Raw genomic sequence first — 22,616 nt, forward strand, 5'->3', positions numbered from 1 at the left:
GTCAATTCTTAATGACCACATAGGTAGGTTTTCTCCATGATGATCTGTCCTTAATCTGGCCTTTCAGATCTTCCAATGGTGCCACCATCACCACTGTAACTGAGTCCATCCACCTTGCTGCTAGTCATCCTCTTCTCTTTCCTTCCACCTTTCCCACCACTAGAGCCTTCTCCAGAGAGCTGGGTCTTTGCATAATGTGTCCAAAGTAGGATAATTTGAGCCTGGTCATTTGTGCCTTGAGTGAGAATTCTGGGTTGATTTGTTCAATGATCCATTTGTTTGTGTCTTTGGCTATCCATGGTATTTTCAGGTCTTCTCCAATGCCAAAGTTCAAAAGCATCAATACTCTTTCTATCCTGCTTCTTCAAAGTCCACTAAATATATGTAGGGGATAATGTTGAAGTCTTGAAAAACTCTGAGTAGCTCATAATGGAGGAAATTATTATTACTTTTATTATTATTAATTTAAATTTATTATAGCTACCCACTCCCATAGCCTCTGGGAAATGCACTCCACACCTTCTGGGGACACATTTATTTATTCCACCCTCTCACCTCTAGATGCGTTGAACTACAATTCTCTTGAGAGTTTTTGCTCGCAGCTGAAGAGCATCAGCTTGGGGAAACTTGGCCAATTCTTATTCTTATCATCAAAGTAGTTCCTTCTTGGCATTGAGTAAAGATGCTGGAGTGGAAGCTTAATGATATTGAAATGAGATCCCCACTCTTCCTTCCTTCACACTGTAAGATCGTCGCCCTCTTCTTCCTCCTCTCTAGCTGTGGATGTTGCTTCTGCCCTATCAAAAGTTAGGTGGAATAGGGGGAGAAAGTTGTTCCCGCACCCAAACTGCCCCCAGGAAGCAAGCGGGGGAATCAACTCACTCCCTACTAGGGAAGTCAGGAAAGAAATGGGAAGGGGGGAGGAGGAAAAGAATCTGGGCTGATTCTCTCCTCTCATTCCGCAAACCAGTCAGCTGCGACCTCCGCCGAGTTCGAGCTTCCCTTCTCACAGAGAGAGAGGGAGAAGGACACCAGTCGTACTGGCCGGCGAGTTTCTGGGTCAGGATTGGAGGATTTATCCCAAAGACGGATCGATTTTGGGGTGGGGGGAGTTCAAACGGCAGCCAAGAGAGAAGCCAAGCCAGCCAGCCAGCGCTATAAACTGGGTTGCGTTTGCAACTTTGCTCCGACCGCCTACGTCCGCTGCAACCCGGGATGGCTTCCAATTTTAATGATATAGTAAAGCAAGGGTATGTCAAGATTAGGAGCAGACGTTTGGGCGTAAGTATTTTGCGACCGCTTTGTTCTTCCCATTTTTCTCTCTCCCCTTCTCCCCTTGGAATTCCACGATACCCGATTTCAGCTGACACTGAGCGGCGGGTGGTGAGATGTGCCAGATGCTCCTCGCGGTCGCCCTGTGGGTTGTGTGGGATGACACAGGCGAGAGAAGCGAGCCGACGGCTGCCGTATTGGTGCATTTGTTCACTTACCCCTTGCAAAGAGCTGAACCTTCCCAGATCCTTGCGTTACATACATACATACATACATACATACATACATACATACATACATGAAAGGTTTGCAAGGAACATGTCTAGGTAACGATTCGTTGAGTGGAAAACATGAGATCCGCGTTGGCATGACATGGGTATTTCCAGGAGCTCTGCCGTGCTGATAGAGTAGCAAGTTTCGAATGCCACAGAATTCTTCCGCTAACAGGATTCGGGTGAGTGGAATCTTGGGGGAATTAGGTTGGAGGCGATGGCATGGTAGGAAAACAGATTTAGAGATCAGGAATCGCCTAATTAAGGCACTCTGTGCCTCCTAACTTTCCACTTCCGGCTCTTTCCAGAAGAGGAGCCCTGTTAGTGCAAAACAGCAAGCAAAGTTCAGGTCTCAGTTCAGTGCTGTGGTGTAATTTGTATTTGCAGCAGGGCTTAGCCTAGAACAGTGTTTCTCAACCTTGGCAGCTTGAAGAGGTGTGGACTTCAACTCCCAGAATTCCCCAGCCAGCCTTGCTGGCTGGGGAATTCTGGGAGTTGAAGTCCACACCTCTTCAAGCTGCCAAGGTTGAGAAACACTGGCCTAGAGTCTTGGGGGACCTTGGAGATGTGCCGCTGAATCCTAGATAACTTCACTCAGAAGTGAGTCCTGTGGTGGGTGATGATGTTTACTCCAATGTGCTACAGTGCAATACTTGATTTTTATAAAAAGAAGCCGGGGTAAATATTTTAAGTGAAAGGTGCAGAGAATTGCAGTCAAGGCAATAGGCTTCATTCAGAATCAACATGCATAGGCTTGTGCTGTCATCGTTGTTTGAGAGAAGAGGCCAGTAATGCAATATGTACATGATTCCCCAGAAGTAAGTCTCATGGCTTCAGTAGGTCGATTGCTATATAAGTGTGCTTACGACTGCAGATTTACTGAAAAGTCCAAACTGAGGTTGATGGAAGTAACAGAACTGCAGCATGAATCCCTCTTGAATAAAACCAGTCCTGCAAGGAGAAAATCTACATTGTTTACACTCAGTGAGTCTTGTATCTCATTACCTGCACCAGACATTTCTGTAGTTCTATGATATTAAAAAAATCTGGGCAGATGAACATGTTGATATCCAGTTTGGTCTCATGGTTAAGGCTCTGGGCTAGAAACCAGGAGACTATAAGTTCTAGTCCCGCCTTAGGCATGAAAGCTGGCTGGGTGACTTTGGGCCGGTCACTCTGTCTCAGCCCACAATATCAGGCTCGGGCGAGAAGCCATTCAGTCAATTCCTGTCACAACCAATGGACCAACTTTTGGTTGATCTGAAAAAAGTGGACCCTGCACGTGTGGGAAAAATGCTAAGAAGAGGGAGAGTGGGCAGATGAACATGTCATGCTCTTGTTAGCTATCTCTTTAAAATGTGCTATTATTCTGCATGTGGGCCACATGGAAACACCACTCCAGTAAATTGTTCCTCCAGGTCAACTTTTGAGGGTGTGTTGCCCCCAAAGGATCCCTTCATCCATGAAACTCTTTATAGCTGTGGGAAGCCAGTAAGCCATAGGCTTTGACATGGAAAATAAATATATTTAGATAGACTGGAAATTGGAGTCTTAGGAATATAACATCCATATCAGTCTGCTAGAATTCCTATTGTAAAGAGCTGATCACAAAGTTTGGGTGTGTAGAAAAGTGTGTATGGGAACTGTGTTTGTCGAAGAAATACTTTGAACAGGCATGTATCTCTGATCTTCATAAGGGCCTCAGTTTGGTGTTAATGTTTGTGCTTGAGCATTTCTTTCCTGTTTAAGCATTTATTTCATTGTTTACCTATCCAGTACACTTAAAACTCGTATTCAGTAAAAGAGATGCAATACATGAAGATGCTGGGAGTCTTATGTTAAAATTATGCACTGGACTGTTTTTTACTGGACTGTTGCCAATGCACTGGTAGCTGTTTTGCAGTAATAGGTAATGTGGCTTCCCTTGAGAAGTTGATTCATAGACTTCTGCAAGGTTTTAACTCTTTGGAGGCACATTGTCTACAGTTTTCATAAGCCAGTGAGATGATGTCTCCAATTTGAGTTTCAACTCAAGCACCCTTCGTATCACTAGGTGGCTAGTAAATGTCACTGGCTACTATAAAAGAAGAGAGGGCTTCTTTATAACTGAAAAGTTCATGCAGTGTGAACCTGGTGCTGAATACTGCATATTTGTGAATGTTGGAAGGGCCATATAGCTGAAAAGAGTAAAGCACAGAGAATGCCTGGAAACCTGGTCCAAACTGTATACAAATATAATTCCTAGTTTTCAGTGAGCCATTATATACTTCTAAGTAAAGATGTTCAAAATAGCATCTTCAAAGCTCAGACACTTCTAATGAAGAAAAGTTATCATGGGCTGAGGTCATTATAATATCCCTATCTTGCCTTTCCTCCAAAATGCTCAATGAATGTATACTTTTCCTCCTCCATTCTAGCTTCACAATCAATAGATAAGGTCAACTAGGAAGAGTGAGAGAAAGAGCATGATTTGATTCCTATGTGGCACTATTGTTGTGGTTTGTTTAATTATAGTTAGGGAATAAATGACATTTATTTGGTTTCTTATAACGTGCTAAACCAAAACCAGATAAACTACTTTAGGGTTTAACAAACTTAGGTATGAACTCTATTTTGCACTAATCCAAGATTACCCAAGGAACTTTAGGGCTAAATGGGAAACTGGACGTGACTGTCCTTGGTCTTAGTCCCAAATTATAACCTTTGTGCCCCTGTATAGACCAGGGAGGCAATCTAATAACCTCCAAGCATTTTGGAGTGCAATTTCCATCATCTTCAGCCAGGAGTTTCTCCTAAGCTGAGAAGATAAGATAAGTTGCTGCAGGAACATGTCCAGTTTCCAGTCCTTCCTGTTCTCCAGTTTCAGAGTAGAAGAGAGATTTTTTTATTGATAATGGCTGGGTGAAAGAGAACAAGCTGACATTAAATCCAGACAAGATGGAGGTACAGTTGGTAAATATAACTCAAAGATGAAAGTTTAACTGGGATTAGACAATATTCCATTCCTCCTGAAAAAGCAGGTCTGTCTGGGAGTGCTGTCTGGGAGTGCTGTTTGATTCTCAGTGATGACTGGATTTTCAGGTAGCCATTGTGCTAAGGAGTGCTTTTGCACAATCATGTCTAGTGTGATAACTGTGACCGTTCCTGGGCTGGCGAGATTCGGTGACAGTGATCTAGGCCTTGGATACATCTCATTTTGAGTATTGCCACACACTTGCATCAAGCTATGGAGAGCTAGTGTTGTGCAGTTAAAAGGACAAGTTAGAACTTGGGGGACCTTTCTTAAGTCTCCCATCAGCTCTAGAAACACTTTGGACACTTTGTGTGAGTCACTCTTTGTTGCAGTTCAAAAACAGGGGTTGTTGTTGAAGGGAGCAGGAGGTGCTGTGCATGCTGCCTTACTTATTATTTATTTATGGTATTTTGTACTTTGGAATCCACAGTTTCCAGCCTTGAACTTCTGGAAGACAGACAGATGCAAAAAATGAATGAATGAATGAATGAATGAATGAATATGTCAGGAACTGGTGCAAAATGCAGCAGCTAAGCTCCTGCATCACTCAGTGGCTGTCCTGAAGGATCTGCATTGATGGCAAACTAGGTTCCCTAGGTACAATGTAAGGTGTTTGGTTAAATAAACAAGACTTTCAAGCTTGACTCCTGGTGACTACATGGATATGCTTGGGCATCTATGGCAGGGGCAAGGCAGAGGCAAATGACAACGCATTCCCTTTTGATGTGCATTTTAGTGTTGGTTGTAAGTATGTAAGGAGCAGAGTTTATGTGATGAAATCCTGATGCACATTTTGTCATTTAACTAACAGCTCTGGATTCTGTGGACATGTCTGTAGTTTTTTTTGGTAGCAGTATGGAAGGTTACCATTCCCTTTGAGGGTATTTTTTGACTTCCCAGTCTAACCTACGGTTCTGGTCCTCCACCAAATTCTGAGAAGGTATGACTTTGCTTAACTGTTTTGAGCTCCACCAAAGTTGGCTATATGCTGCCACTTGCTGTGGGATGGGTCTTTAAATAACATCTGTGTGACTTCCTGTCTTTCAGGAAGCCTCATCTGAAGAGGACCCCATTGTCAGAGGCCTCTCATTCTGGAAATGAGAGAGGGCTTCTCTTGTAATGCTTCAAGACTATTGAATAAAAACCTTCGGTTGCACTTAGTCTCCATGGTCTTTCCCTTTAGAAGGGCAACTCATTTCAATAGGCTTTTAATTGTTAATTGGTAGTGGTAGTAGAAGTAGTTAATTTTGTTAACATTCTGATCCTAGTAATTATATGATGCTCTGACATTTTTATGTATAGTTTTATTATCATGATTATTATCATTACTGTGATAATTTACTTAATTTAAATTTAAATTAATTGCCAGAATTAGTTTACTGTGGATATTTGATGTGTACTCTTATGTCATTACCCATTGGGAGTTATCATAAAATATAGCTATATGCAAGAATGATAAATAAACACCAATTATTTTGTTCCTTTTAATCAGTATTTTTATCTTTTTGTATTCTGTTGTTGTTTCTAAATTCTGTAGATGTTTTGAGTACTTGCCAGAGCAGAAAGGTGAGGTAAAAATCAGAGAAGCAAATAAATAACAGTTTTTATTTATATGTTATTAGTTTATATTTCAAATTTAGTCACTGCTCATTTTGCTTTTAATCTTTATATTGATTTTTAAAAACTTTTTTTTAGCCTTCTGGAGATACAAATTGAATAAGTGGAAAACAATTGAATTAAAAAAAAAAAATCCCTCCCACCACCCCACCCCAGCACATATATGGATTTAGATGGCATGTGGATTAATGAATATAACCCTAGTACAAGCCATGATTCAAGATTCTGGCTAAAGTGGAAAATTTTAACCATAGCCTCAACCTTGGAATGATTTTAAAAGGAATACTAAGCCTAACCTAAGTATTGTTAATAATAATCACACTCACAGAATAATTACAAATAATCACACCCACAGAATGCCATTATATAATCTCCCATCATTCTCTTGTTGTCTATTTAAGGGGTCCAAATTATGCGTTATGAACTTTTGATGTATATGGGCTTAGTTCCTTGTGCAAAGTAGTTCTTTAACCTGAGAAACTGGAAAGAGGAATGAAGAGAAGGGTTGATGCTGATCTTTCCCTCTACATGTTAATTGATATACTAGATGACCATCCAGGGTAGGGGTTCTTAACCTGGAGTCCATGAACTTTCAGGCGGTCCATGAACTTGGATGGAAAAAACCCAACAACTTAATTTTCACTAATCTCTAAGTGAAATGTAGCTTTTCATTCAATAATATATGTAGGCAACAAAGTAATTTATGGTCTCTATACTCCAAAAATGTTTGTTAACATCAATAAATCTCACTAAAATTATTGTACCTTAAAAAGGCCATTGTCTTGACATTGATTTAATGGATTAATAAAGAAGTACCTATATTACTATACTGCATATTTGCTATTTTTCAATATTTTGATAACTATAATTGAGGATCTTTAGTTTCCTTCATAATAACATCGATATGCATTTCATGCATTTCAGTCCATTTTTCTGAGAAGAGGTCTGCAGGTTTCACCAGACTCTCAAAGGACTCCATGGTACAAAAAGGTTACAGACCCCTGATCTAGATAAAGCTTTGGTTTGCAGCAGATTTAAGAGTGGCTAATGACTTTGTAACACACTGTGCTTGCATATAGTCTCTTTTCCAAATTTGCATACACTGTGGATAGATTACCTGCTGGGTGCCAGAATTCACTACAGCAAAGTGGCCTTTGAGAGCTTAAAGTCACCGTTTATACTGCAGTTAATATTGAAGAATGAAATCCACATGTCGAGAGAAACGCTGTAGCTAAGGAGAAAAGCCATAGATCCTGGCTGCGTATTACAAGTAATGGCAGCAGGGTCACACAACTTGAAGGCTGTCTCTGGATCATTTACCTTGACAAATAATAAATCAGATGCATTTGTGGTTATTGTCCACTTAAAATCCTTTCAGAGAACTTTGGGACGTATAATAGTGCCCAAGAGTTGTAAAATACTTTCATTGCTCCTCCAAAGGGCATTAAGGGGAATGGTTGCTGAGACCTCGGGGCTGAGGGGAAATCCACTGGCCTGTGGAAAGTGGATAAAATCTTTTTAAGAGCCACAAATTGCCTTTACTTTCTTCTTGGTTTTTAAGTAGCCCCGTATAACTGGATGTCAGTTCAGGATTTGTTTACTTAACAATATTTATGGATGGACTTTCAGCCGATGCAGTCAGGGCAGTTTAGAATGTAACACAGCGAAAGGCATTCCAGGGGACACATTCTAAAAAGAATGAAGAGGAAAAAGAGAGGAAAATCAACAGACTAAAATCCCTTCCTTCTAAGCCCAGATCTGGGTGGCAGACGTGACCCCCAGATGGCTACAGAATGCTGGAGGTTTCTGTACCTCTTTGCAGTCCTCTAGTAATCCTCTAGGGATTTGTTTTGTTTTTTTTAGTCTTGATCTAGTAGTACTAATTTCTTCCAAACTGTAGGAATGAGCCCATTGGATTTGCCCACCATAATGGATCTCACTGTGCTTTTCATGATAAAACAGGCCAGTCAGATAATATTGTTAAATATCAGAACTAAAATTCCATTGACAGTTTTTAGAGACAGATGAACTCCCAGAGTTTTTGGTTATTTGCAGCATAACTGGGGGAAATGTATAAAATCAGATCAAACATAAAACATTAAAACATATAAAATAATCTACACACATATGAACAGGTTTTGTTCCAAGGCAGCAGTAATTATAAATATATGCAACAGGAAAGTGAATTACAGAGGGATAGCTAAGGAATACTTCAGACATATGATTTAGGTTATTTACTCTTTGTAAAATAAACCAAAACAAAGAAACATGTTTTACATGCAGTTTAAATGGGCAATTAGCATATTTATTTAATAAAAAGAATAGTTTCCATAGCAGCATTCACATTCCCTCTTTTGAAAGAAGATATGCTCTGAAGTAAATTATTCTGTCACATCTCTAAATCATGGCATTTTATACAGATAAGAAATCCATCCTTGGTTCACAAAGAAGAAAATATTATTTTGTGTTATATATATTTTAGAACAATCTTTCCCATTTTTAGCCCCAGAAAGAAGCCATGGTAACTTCCAAACTGCAGTTAAAATGAAAACAAAAATAAAAAATAAAAGTACTTGTAATTTTTATTTTATAAAATGATTATTTTATAAATTGAACATATAGCCGTAAATGGAGTAAGTCCATTTGAACACAATTGCTGAGTTCATAGACTGTACTAAATCATAATGTCTATTGGTAAGTTTTGTTCAGAGTGGTAAACTATGTCAAATACAGTTTTGCCCTAATATTTTATTTAGCTCTAACACTTTCCTTGTTGCAAAGTGAATTGAATTTGCTGTAATCACAAAAGTAGTTTGCTTCCATGGTAATCATGCCTTAATAATGCAATCCATTATACAGATTATCCATTACCAGAATGTAAGTTTGTGTTCCATTTCCTGACACAGAGATTATCTGCTTACATATAGTTCAAATTCACTGATCCTGTCTGTGAATTTGATGAGCTGTTGAACAATTACTGTGACAGAAACATTCTACTCTTAGCAAAACATTTACCATATCTACTCTCTAAAGTGTTTGTCTAGACATAGGCATTTCCTTTAATCTGGTCTTATGGTTTTCCTCCTAGTTCTTATATCATCCTTGCAGGCCTCCTAAAGAGCTTGTATGGCTTTTCAAAATCCATGTTCACATACTACAGGCACTGCATTCATAAATAATACTTTCTTCTGCCACTGACTGTAACATGAAGAAGAATTCCATGTGGAGAGCTTCTGTTTATTTATAGAATGTGAGCAGCTTTGACCTGGACTTTCCGTAGTGACTTCCTTCCTGCAACTTTGGTATCCTATTTAAATAGGGAATTTGAGGACGTGATGTGGAATTGCCAGTATCCAGTCTTGGATGTGAGCCATCCAATGTGTTCACAAACTCCTCTCTCTACTGAGTCAGAGTAGTTAGTATCTATTTCCTTGCAACTGCTATTTCACGTTCTTTAGCAATGATGGCAATTTAATGATCCATGGCAGTGAAGGAGTTGAGGTAGTAGCAACACAACTATGGCATTAAGTGTGTTAGAAATAACTGTAAAGGAGCTTTGGTAACTCACCCAGCAGGCCATCAATGATGCATTGGGATTTTCCAAATAGTAGTCAGTTCTACTCCAAAGTCTAAAGCAAAGTAGAAGCTAAAGATGTAGGTCTTTTTCTCCCTGGCTCCAATTTCCCTTAGACACACAAGAGTTGAAAATTGTTAAAACTTTTTAAAAATATTAAATTGTTCATGAGGTCAAGCTAGTACTGTATATATGGAATAGTATATTAAAAAGATAGAACACACACACACACACACACACACACATATATATTTTTGTGGGAACACTTGTTTGACATAATGTCAACAAATGCTTGTTTCACTTATGTCCCCAGAAGGAAATATATGATTAGATTATATTTCTTTAAGTTATTTGGCGGTATCATCCTTTTATGATATGGCATTTAGCAAGCTGTCATAACTGCCCTGGTTTTATTTTACTCCTTTTACACGATTACTATTTATATATATGCCATCTTGGGCACTTCCAAAATATATATAGTTATTGTAACATCTCATATGATAAACATGTCTGGGTGCTAGACTCACAATGAATTTTATCCTTGGTTAGTTTTTATGACTTGGCATGCTATGGAAAAGAAGTCTATTTAGTTCGTTTATGACACAATGTATTGTGTGAATTCAGAAAATGAGTTAATTCAGTAACCAGATTTAGTGAATTGTATACATTAAGCCAGTGACCTTGTTGCTGTAACTCATCTCCTTGTCAATAGACCTACAGTTTGGCACTAGTGATACATGACACAGGATGACAAGGTCTTTGCCCAGGTACCATTTTGTTTAGTCCTCCCAGCTGGCCAAAGTTGTCACTTCCTGCTTGACTCCCCTGTTGTTGTTTGCCTCCGAGCTACAACAAAAAACAAAACAAAACATGGTGGCATAATCGGGGTAGGCAGTAGCACTGGGAACAGTTTCAATGAGAACTTGATGACCATCCCTATAATGTGGCCATGGGGGGTGAAAATGAAAATAGACACAATTCCTAGAGAGACCCCACTTTTACAGAACCCTTGTAGGGTTTCATCTTGATCTCTAGGATGTGATCTGGATCTCAGAAGAGAGAATGGTTCATTCATCCTACCATCAACAAATCCCATGATCTCACTGACTAGGTGGGCTCTTTTAATCCATCATGTACGACAAGGTCTGTTCAGAGCTAAATGCAATCTCCTAGGAGGTTAGTTGACTAGATCAATTAACCCCTTCTTGGTATTTCCACAATTTCAGTTTTCCCGAGTCAGTAAAGGTGGTGTTTAGTACTACAGTTCCCAGGAGACATTGCAGCAGAGAGGAGGAAGAACCACTTAGGGGAGGGGTAGAGAAGCATGAGGGAGCTATGTCTAAAACTGTTACTTAACAAAGCATTCTAAGCTACAGCTTCCTCTGGAACCTTTCTTAAGAGCCTTTTAAGAAAGAACAAAAGTATTGCGCAGACATTATAGTGGTATTGCCTTATTATCCCATTTACCAATCTTCAAGAAAGAAAATGTAGTCCCATTGCCCCACCCCCACCCCAGCTCCTCAACTTTTACTTGTACACTAAATTGTGTTGCTCATAGGTCTTATGGGTGAATCATCACTCTTAGTCTGACACTGTGGCTTTAGGATGCAGAGCACTCCTTGGCCTAAGCAATTGCAGGGAACTTTCTGATGCTGAGAGTGAGCAGTAGGTAGTCATACACAAAAGTGTGCAGGACAAAAAAGAAAAAGTGGGTGTGGCTATAAGCTCTTCCATGCACACAGATCCACCTATAGGCATTCATATGCAATCTTATATACATCCATTCCGAGATGTAGCATATACATCTGTTTGCTTTCACATGCAAATTTCTAGGCATGTTAAAATGTTTCATTGGAAAATTCAGTACAGATTCAAAACTGAGCAGGATACATACTCTTTCTCTTTTGCTCTATTGCTGTGTCACAAAACTCATCAGTGCCATCACCTTTAACTACTTTCCAGCCCTTCTACAGTGAAAAGTTAAGCTACAGGTAAGAGGAATTTTCAGAAGCAAAACACTTACCATAGAAGAAAGAAGATGAGAATTGGAATGTTAGCTTAGAAAGGACAGGATCTCTGAGAAAACATGAGCAGAATGGGGAACAATGAAGCAGCATGAATACACCAAAATGACAAGGGTTTGTCATCAGTAATGGCTCATAAGGCAATTCTACACTGCTTCCTAAGCTGCTGGTCTCCCATGCTGCTCCTGCCTGTTTCATGAAACTTTAGAAATTCCAGTCTGGATTGCACTGGGTTGTGAGTGGGGCTGGGTTTGTGCTCAGTGGAGACTGTGGCCACCACAAGACCTGACTGGTTGTTCCCCTGCTTCTTGCTCTCCCCATCTGAGCTGGGAAGACAGGCCTCCCTGGTAATCCTCTTTGTGGGCTGGTCTCCCAATGCCTACCTTTTCCTTTTGGGGAGTGTTTCCTTCTTCCTAGTCCCTGTGCCTTTCCTTTGCTTTTCCAGATGTTTGCATCCATGGATGTCTTTACTCCCCCTTCCCACATTACCTCCTTTGACACTAATGCAGACCCTATTTTTCTTTTTTTGTTTGATGGTATCATCATAGCTCTGATGCTACAGTAATCAAAGCAAAACGGAAGAAGTTTTTTTCACACTTAGATTCCTCTGTAGGTCCATGGAAAATTGGTAGCAAAATCAGCTTCACAGAAACAAAGGTGCCATGTTCCTATATTGCAACTTAAAAATGTTTAAAAAATAAAGGAAAAGGAAGAGAAGCTTTGCAGCATGGTGGCAGGGGGTGGGAAAGCAAGGGAAAGCCACAGGGAGATGTAAGAGTTCAATGGAGCATGACCTTCTAGGGTTGAGGATGCTTCACTGATTTAATAGGCCATGGTGGGATCAATCCCCCTCCCTCCAAAAAACCAGCAACCAGCAGACAGCGTTGTAGCATGACAGTGTAGAACAAAATGGCTGCCTGAACAACAATCAGTCTTTAGAAGAGAAGGGGTGGGCCAGGCATTGCAGCCAATCAGAGCTGGGGCTACTACTAAAGTAGATTGAAGTGCTGGAAACCATCCACTCTGAAAGTCTTAAGATGACTAGGTCAGAAAACAACCATTTTAAACCAAAGCTGAAAAATGGGCATGGAGTACATTTGCAATGGGCTGTGAGTGGAAGGCAACATCATATATTTCTGCACTCAGAAAATGGTGAATGGTCTTTCCTGCTGATGGGACAAGCAGAAAGTCTGGATCTGCCCATGAACTACCAAAGAATGTTGGAACATGTAGGAATCTGTTTTGAGCTACAAGAAAACCCTAACGGAAGGGAAAAGATGGGCCCTAGGCAACAGACAAAAAAAGGGGGGGGGGTATGGCCAGGGTGAAGAGATGAGAGATCACTGGGGTACTCTGCTCTTTGTGATCTTAATATGGCAACACCAAATGATGAAGTAAACTGAAGGCATAAGCAGATTGCAAGGCATAGATTCTCACTCAGTGAATTTCCACCACCCATCCAAACCGTTAGTTGGATACACTTTAAGTTCCAGGAATTATAACTGGCTTTTAAATTCAGCTGTCAACTAGAAGGTTAGAACATCCATTTTCACTCACTTCAGAATTTCCAAACCACAGCCAGAGGAGAAGAATTAATGAATTTCAAGGAATACATGTAGAACAGATTGATCTCATTTCTAGGCTTAGACCCATGTTAGTAGTAGTGAAAGGACTGAATAATTCAGAACCTTACAGAAGTCTTTTTTGAAAGAACATTGAAAGAGCTAATCATGATAAGATGGGCAAAAGATGCTAAGAAGCAACTCACAGTGTGAAGGTATAGCTCTTTCTGTGATGCAATTTCTCAAACTTCTTGGTAGCCAATTCCTTTTTAAAACTTATTCCACATCTGGAGCCAAGAGATAGCCATCTTTTTGTTTTATATATCCATAAGGATGCACAGACCACAAGACCTGATTTGGGGTTAGGGTTAGGGAAATGCTGATTTAAATGCTGTGCAAGCTGATTAACCATCCAAATCCAGAATAAAATAAAGCCTTGCTTGTCCTTAGCATGGGGGAAATGCAAAGAACTATTTTTCTTTTCCCAGCAGAATGGAAGAAAACATGCAAGCTAATTAGATCGTAATGAGAGGATCAAGTTTGCCAACTTTGATTAAAATCAATGTAGAGGTTTCCAAGTTGCACATTTCTAAAATGGGGAAATAAAATGCCTGTTAATTTAGGTTGTTTTGAAATCGAAATTGATGAAATTCATAATGATGGTAGTTTTTTCCAGGGTCACTGTGCCAAATTTCTCTCTCTCTCTCTCTCTCTCTCTCTCTCACACACACACACACACACAAATGAGGTAGTTTCAGGGATTTCTGTAGAGTAAGGAAAGATGTTTGCAAAGAATGATAATATTCTTTCCTGAATATTGTGCTGCTTATCTCATTGTAAATTTATTTATACTTGAAACTTACATGAAAACAGGTGACCATAAGGTTATCTCGAAACAATGAGTTGCCCAAGTGAATCTTCCAGAATTTTTTTATTTCTACTTTGCATTTTGTAGGAATGGCAAAATACCCGATTGACCTATTACTGTTGAGTTCTAAGAGTTTTCTTTCTATTGAATCACTCTCTGCAGACATAAAAAATATCTCCACAGATTGTATGAAAATAACAAGGTTTTATCATTTATCCATTTAACTCCTATTTATACAGTTTACTGTGCCCAAAACATTGCAGAGTATCCTATTAAAAACAGAGAAATGAGTTTCTGAATATGTTAAAAAAAATTATGTTGTAAAAGAAGTCTTGCTCACTTGATCCAATGAAATCAGAAGCAGTGGAAGTAATACTTCCTATGTTCTTGAGTGAGAATTTAAGTTGAGCTCATTACCGGAACAAACAGCTTAGAAGCTTGTTGGATTTCCTTTCCAAGAAATAACTGAGCAGGAATTTCTCAGGAAGACATTAAGTGCATAGTGTATAACCTTAGGACATATCTTAGGATCAGATGGCAAGGACTTAAATTGAACTAGATCTCACTAGGGAACAGACAATATAAACCAAGAAAGAATGGTGCTTCTGAGCATGTAAAGTTCCCCACTAAGTTGCTACTACCATCCTCAACTTCTTAGCCTTTAGATAGGAATGTCTCATATCTGTGCAATTTAAAAAAATGATATATGACTTAAAAGCTGTGATTTTGCATATCATATCACATCATTCCTCACGTTGGTGCCCTCCAGATGTACTGGACTTCAACTTCCAAAATTCCCAATTAGTTCGACCAGCTCGGAATTCTGGGAGTTGAAGGCTAAGCATGTTCATTGGATTTGTGGAAAAGCACTTTGGGAAAAGATTTGTGGCAAATAATGGCAAAAGTAGCCATTATAAGCGATTTTGGTAGACTGAAATTATTTTTGAACTTGATGAACCTTAACTTTCCTCCCTCCCTCCCTCCTTCCTTGTTGTGCCGGAATTAATATAATTAAAATAAAAATAATTTAAATTAGTGATAAATTAGAATGTTTCAAGTGATTTTGAATGGGGAAGCAACTGAGGTATGTGACTAAATAATTGGACTCTTTCTTTGATCATTAGAACCTTCTCAAGGAACTTTTCCATAAAAAAACGTCTTGGTTCTGATGAACTTAGTTATTTTGTTTGGGGACTGTATGGCAGCTGTCTCAAGAATGGCACTTAACTATGGTTTGAAATATAGAGTTTTGATTTATTAATTAATGTTATACAGTTTTTAGTTATTATTACCCATTTTTCTCATAATTCACTTTCCTTCTCATACTTTCCACAATCGGATTTACTGGTATTCTTCCTTTAGATTGTGGTCCTATATGGATTTTCTATAGTTTTATTGATTTGCTTGATTTGGGGTGACTTAGTGAAAAATGAAGTATTTTACATAAACAAAAAATGAAAATTAATGTCCAGATATTGGCCATGATCCATTAAATGAAGACAAATTAAATAAAATAGCTTTTATCCCAGAGCTGCAACTATACTGAATTCTACTGTATACTGCAATATTAATGTAACATCAGGAGTTGTGCAATGGTGAATTGAATGTGAAGGATGTGTGTTTCTATTTTATGGTTTTTATATATAAGGTGCACTGGGGATGGCATTTAATTTCATTCTACGAGGTACAATGACAATAAAGTTTACAATAACAATAACAATAAATTCTAAACAAAAACGATTGTGAGTTATAGGTCCTGGGAGTGATGTGGAGGTAAGAATGAGTTTTTGCTCAGCATTAACGTCAACCACACCATGCCGTTTTTGCTTCTAGTCCATAGCATTTGCTACTAGGGATAAGTGTATCAAATCAAAATCCAATCTAAAACTGAGATTCAAATGTGGTAAGATCTGACTCAAATTTGAGATTCAAAGGCAACAAGACTTGAGCCAAATTGAGATTTGGTTCCATAAGCATTCATCCATACAGTATGGCAAGGAAGTATTGAAATACCGGTACTTGTTTCATTTTAAAGAATGGGATGAAAATAACAAGGATGGCAGATTTTTTACAGAGCATTGACCCTGAACATTTTTTGCCAGATAGCTTCAAGGCTTTTGCCACAATAAAATTCTGAAATGTCCTCCTGGACCGTCTTTGAAGCAGAGATAGCAGAGATAAGGAAAAGACAGCACCACAACCTCTGGTGGAACAAGCAACATGGAGAAATTGTGCTGAACCATTACCAAAAAGGTTTTATTCCAATTTAATGAAAAAATTCAAAAGTTGTTTTAAAGTGAGTTTAATGAATCCATCAGCCCTTGGATTATTGTTTTTTCTGGGCTGGCATACTTATTACATAGCTATATTTCTGGGAATAGTATATTAGATACTGCTTCTGCCTCAATTAAATCCAAGAAGTTAACAATATTATGCATCTATAATACACTACAATATGAAGTCTGTATTACATGCAGTAGCATAATAGTAAGTACTCAATCTCAGACTCCTGTAATGAAAAATAATCAAAATAAAATGAAACAGAAGGGAAAGAGAATGAAAATGGGGACTGAAAAAGCTGAAAAGCTAAAGATGGATGGACTCAGAGTTTAAGAAAAATTATGCTACAGGTAACATAATGAGAATTAAGAAAGGATGAGGATAACAAGGTATGCGTGTGAAGATCACACACAAGGAAGAGCAATCTGGATTTTTTTTTTAAAAAAGCAGAATAAATCCCTTCCTTCCTTCCTTCCTTCCTTCCTTCCTTCCTTCCTTCCTTCCTTCCTTCCTTCCTTCCTTCCTTCCTTCCTTCCTTCCTCAAACCTGCTTAACACATTTAGCAGTACAGAGCACAGCAAACCCCCCCCCCCAAAAAGTGTTCTGCTAGGGAGGGAGTTGATAAAATATTCTGGTCAATATCAGAGAGTCCGTCCCACCTCTTCTGTTTTGTCCATATATGAAAGGAAATCTGCAACAATGAAATTCATTGCAGAATTTCAGTATTCATAAGTCAGTAGTATTTAATTGTAGATTAAAGTTAACCCCCCTTTTAGAGGCTCTTTCATACCAACAAAATAGCATTTTGAAGGAAATCTCAGTTCCAGTTTGCCTCTTGATTTGAAAGAGTAAAATTAGGCAAAATTCCAGTGCTATGTATACTAAGCATATATATTCCCCATCCCAAAGGAGAACTGCTTATTATGTATTTGTCCCTTAAATTAGTAGACATAAAAATGTGCCCCAAAAATGGGGGAGTGCAAATCACCTAAGATCCAGTTCCAGCTGATTATTTAATTTGTTCCAGTTCCAGACCATTCAATTTGGCTTGTCAAATTAGCAATTTGATTTGATGGGGGGAAAAGAAATCTGTCAGCACATGCAGAGATTGCTAAATTTAGTCAAAGGCTCTTGATTTGGTGCATCCCACTGATTTGTTGGTTGAATTCAAAGATTTGATTCCAAGGGATAATGTGATCTAACTGCATTGGAACTGAACATTCAGACTGACTTTATACACACACCTTTTGAAAAGCCAACAGCATTCATCTCATTCTGTCTGCCTAGCAGGCAACATTCATCTTCTCTTTAAAAATATTTGTAAGGTCATTCCCTACTGCTTTGGGACTTCCTTTGTAAAGGGCATAGGGAATGGCCTTGAAGGATAGGGGGAAGAACCACTACCAAAGTAACAATCAGACAAGCACAGCTTGAGCCCATTCTAAGAAACTAATGTGAGACAACTTCTCAGACAGGCCCCTCCCTAGCTCACATAAAGATAAAGTGAGGGAGGGGGAAGCACATTCAGACTTGCAAGATTCTGTTCCTATAGCTGTTACAATAAAAGTAGTCCTGATCTATATGGTGTTGGTTTCTTACTTTGGTCTCTCTTACAGGACTGACAACATTATTGATCAGTAATGAAAAGGCCAAGAACCAACCCTTACAGAAAAATAGTAAGATACCCTGTAATAATACACAGAAAATGTCTTCTGGTTTGTTTGTTTTATTTGATTATGAAAAAGGAGACAAGACGTTGTTGATTGGCGTTCTCCAGCTTAATGATTTGGGATCTGTTAGGATGATGCTTCTCAGAAATCTTAGCTGGCAGAACTAGTTTTTCCCAGCTGGATGACTTCCTGGTATGTTGGACTCAATTTTCAGTGCATCTGAAGGGCATCAGATTGAAAATGGCTGCAGTATTGAAATTTCCATGAAGAAGGTCTTGATAAATTTATTATAGAAATAGAAACACAGGGGTAGGCAAACTTGTAGTCCGCAATCTCCATGCAGTACTCAATTTCTCTTTTTAAACTCCCCTTCCAGGATTATGCTGCCCAAGTCCAGTAGCCAATCATTTAATTACTTAATTCAGGAAAAAGGAAAGGAAATAGATGCATTAAAAGACATTGATGGACTAATTGCATGCCTGTTGTAAAAATCTCCTCAATAAAAAGTGGAAAATAAAAACAAAATATCACTCCTACTAATGTTGTTGTTGTTATTAGTATTATTATGTCAAAAAGTATCACCTACTGGTTCAGAAAGCAATGGTATGTGCAGTTTTGGGCACCCCTAGATTCACCCATATTACACCCTTGTTGTGTGAGCCGCACTGGCTCTCAGGTGCAATTCAAGGTGCTGGTTATCACTTTTAAAGCCCTACATGGCATGAGACCAGGTTATCTGCGGGATGACCTCTCCCTGAGGATAAGTGCCTGTCCCACCAGATTGGACAAGGTAGGCACATTCCTGGTTCCTTCCCTAAAACGTTGCCATCTTGTGGGTTCCTGGAAGCATGCCTCCTCCATTGCAGGCCCTGCCCTAATACCCTCTGTCCCAAGATCCGACAGGCCCCCACCCTTTTAACCTTCAGGAGAACACTTAAGATCTGCTCTTCTTCCAAGCATTTGGATAGGGCGAGGTCAGACTGGGAAGAGATTGTTGGGAGTCGTGTAAGGGTAGTGTGTTTGTGGCACCTGGTTTTTTGGTTTTTACTGGTGTTACTGTTTCTTTTGTTTTTATTTGATTTGATTTATATAGCCACCTATTGTCAGGTCCAGCCCAAGAACAATGGTGAAATGGTCCAGTTGAGTTCAGTTCATTCACTGCTTACAACATATAGGCAGAATCTTGCCAGACTAAATCAGTATTACTGCAACTACTGGATATACCCTGGGAGAGTGTAGGGAGTGGCCATTCTGGACCTCTTATGCTTCCCATGCTCCCCCTCTGGACTATGTCGTCTTTTTCTCCTTGCTCTTCCTGGAATGCACCCCCTCCTTCCTGATAGCCTTACTCACTGTTGCAATCCACCACACCCATCTCACATATGTGACTCTGGGTGTATATAGTTTACATATATTATTTTTGGGCCGTAAGTCACCCAGAGTTTGGCTTTAAGATGGATGGCTATACAAATGTTTTAAAAAACAAAACAAACAAACAAATATTGTGGCCTTCAGCAGCAACAATATCTTCTCAATACCAAGAATTGCCCAGCCCTGATATAGTAGGAGAACTTTTTCTTCTGGGCTTCTCCCTAAGTGGAAGATAAATAGAAGACAGGAACAGCCGATGATGATGATGGTGATGGTGATGGTGATGGTGATGGTGATGGTGATGGTGATAGCAACAGTAATAATTTATATGCCGTCCAACTCCCAGTGACTCTGAGTGGTTTACAAATTATTAAAAAAATTTTTTTAAACAAGATGACGACACAAAACAAAAAAGAACAAAGAAGGCAGAGATAACACACCCAGATGGGAGCAAAGGAAAAGAAGAAAAGGGGGCTTCAATTATGCTCACCAAAGGCTTGGGAGAAAAGCCAGGACTTTGGAGTCCTTTGAAACACCAGTACTTATTCAAATCTTGGAGGGAACCTCATTCTAGAGCAAGGTTTCTCAACCTTGGCAGCTTTCAGATTTGTGGATTTCAGCTCCCAGAATTCCCCAGCCAGCAAGGGGAACTCCCAAGAATTCACCCATGTGAAAGCTTCCAAGGTTGAGAAACCCTGTTGTAGAGGGTAGATGCTGCTACAGAGAAGGCACACTTCTGGGGTCCTAATAGATGGCATTGTTTAACTGAAGGAACGGAGTGTGCCAACCCTGCCAGATCGGATCAGTCAGGCAGATACTATGGGAGACAGGTGGTCCCTCAGGTAACCAGGCCTTATGTCATATAGAGCTTTGTAGGTAACAACCAGCACCTTGAATCGCACCTGGAAGCAAACTAGCAACGATTGCACCTCATGAAGCAGAGGTGTTACATGGGCATACTGAGGCATCACTGCCTGTGCTGTTGCATTCTGGACCAGTTGAAGCTTCTGAGCAGTCTTCAAAGGCAGCCTCATGTGGAATGCATTGCAGCAGTCAAGCCATGAGATGACCAAGGCTTGAGCAACTATATGAAGCCCCCCCACAATCTAGGAAAGGGTGCAAAGATGAAACCGTGCAAAGATGAAACCTGGCCACAGTTGCCATTTGCTCATTGAGTATTTCTCCCCTCCTCTCCATTCACTCTCCAGAAAACTAGGGAGGGTTCCTTCTGAAATGCTTTACATGCCTGCTCTTTGATGAACTGAGATATATTTTACATGCTGGTTGCCCAATCTGTGGCTCTTCCTCCTGTCTCCCAAGGTCTTTCTTACATACCATTACACCACCCCTTTTAAGGTCAAAGATGGAATATCCCCAGATCTGGGCAGTCCAAACTCCCACAGCCCCTCGGTCTTGGTAGGTGCCACTTGCTCATTGAGTATTTCTCCCCTCCTCTCCATTCACTCTCCAGAAAACTAGGGAGGGTTCCTTCTGAAATGCTTTACATGCCCACTCTTTGGTGAACTGAGATATATTTTACATGCTGGTTGTCCAATCTGTGGCTCTTCCTCCTGTCTCCCAAGGTCTTTCTTACATACCATTACACCACCCCATTTAAAGTCAAAGATGGAATATCCCCAGATCTGGGCAGTCCAAACTCCCACAGCCCCTCGGTCTTGGTAGTTCCTCCCCATCCAAACTTGCAGAGTCTCTAGGCATTGCGACAGAACCTTGACATACTCACTTGGTTGGCCTGGAGTCAAAAGATCAATAGGGTATCATCAACATACTAATGATACTGAACCCCAAACTGGTGGATGACCTCACCCAGTTTCATGTAGATTTTGAAAAGGAGGGGAGAGAGAATAGAGCTCTGAGGCATCTCACAAAGAGGGGCCTGGGGAATAATCTCTTTCCCCAACCAACACTGGCTGAAACTGGAGCCCGAGAAATGCCCCCAATCCTCAACTCACAGAGCTGGCTCATGGTTGCCAGTACTGAAGGCTGCTGAGAGATCAAGGAGTGCAAGGATAGCTGCATCATTGCCATCCTGGCTCTGCCTCATGTCATCTACAAGCACTACCAAAGTTGTCTTAGTACTAAATTCTGATCTGAAACCTGACGGAAGTGGGTTTAGATAATCTGTTCCTCCAGGATTCTAATCAGCTGCAGACCAACTACCTTTTCAACAATCTTCCCCAGAAAGGTTGGAGACTGATTGATAGTTATCAAAGACCACTGGGTCCAAGGACAACCTTTTGAGGAGAGTGAGTCGGGTGGCATATAAATTCAATCAATCATGATGATGATGGCTGGGGGCACTACTCCCTCCATCAAAGAGGGTGGCACTAAAGTACCTTCGGCTTCTCCATAATTGGTACCTCCCCTCCCCCCCCCCATCATGTTCTAAATTACAAAATCCATCCATGCATGAGTTAGCCTTTGAATATCTTGCACTGACAGACTGTCTATGTTATTAGAGAACTGAGTCATTTTTAAAAGAAAAAATAGTTCCAGTGGTGGGAGCTTAGTCAGTAGCAGGAAGCATGTTGAATCAACAGTATTTTCTGGGCCTTTGTTGTTATAGACTTAGTCAAAGTACAATGAACATTACTCATCCAATTTATGTCTGGAATTGAAACAAAATGGATATCAGTAAAGGCACCCAGGGCATATTTTCAGCCTAGGTAGAATTGTTGATTGATTGATTTTGTGTCATCAAGTTGGTGTTGACTTAGCGACTACATAGATACACATTCTCTGGGATAATTTGTTCCTGACTTGGTTCTTTGGATCTTCCAATTGTGCACCCATCACTGCTGCAACTAAGTCCAACCACTTTCCTGCTGGCTGTCCTCTTCTTCTCTTTCCTTCCACCTTTCCAAGCATTATAGACTTCTCATGAGAGTCAGGTCTTCACATAATGTGTTCAAAATATGATGATTTGAGCCTGCTCATTTTCACCTCAAACAAGAACTCTGGATTGATTTATTCTGTGATCCATTTTTTTGTATTCTTTATCTGTGGCATTCTCAGGAGTCTTCTCCAAAACCAGTTAAAAATGTAAGTACTCTTTCCATTCTGCTTCTTCAA

The 22,616-nt window shown here is 39.8% G+C and overlaps 1 protein-coding gene across 1 annotated transcript in view; it reads left to right on the top strand.

The window, feature by feature from the left end:
- Positions 1 to 1,032: 1,032 nt before the first annotated feature.
- The window catches only part of DOK5 (docking protein 5), a 57,981-nt gene continuing 36,397 nt past the window's right edge, over positions 1,033 to 22,616 (top strand). The window contains exon 1 of the mRNA XM_007430686.3: positions 1,033 to 1,281. Coding sequence (XP_007430748.1) covers positions 1,216 to 1,281 — 66 coding nt within the window. The 5' untranslated portion in view covers positions 1,033 to 1,215. The remainder of the gene's footprint in view (positions 1,282 to 22,616) is intronic.

Source organism: Python bivittatus, unplaced genomic scaffold (genome assembly GCF_059951505.1).
Source record: "Python bivittatus isolate LINGU-HERP-01145 unplaced genomic scaffold, Pbiv_v1 ctg000700_np1212, whole genome shotgun sequence".
Lineage (NCBI taxonomy): Eukaryota > Metazoa > Chordata > Lepidosauria > Squamata > Pythonidae > Python > Python bivittatus.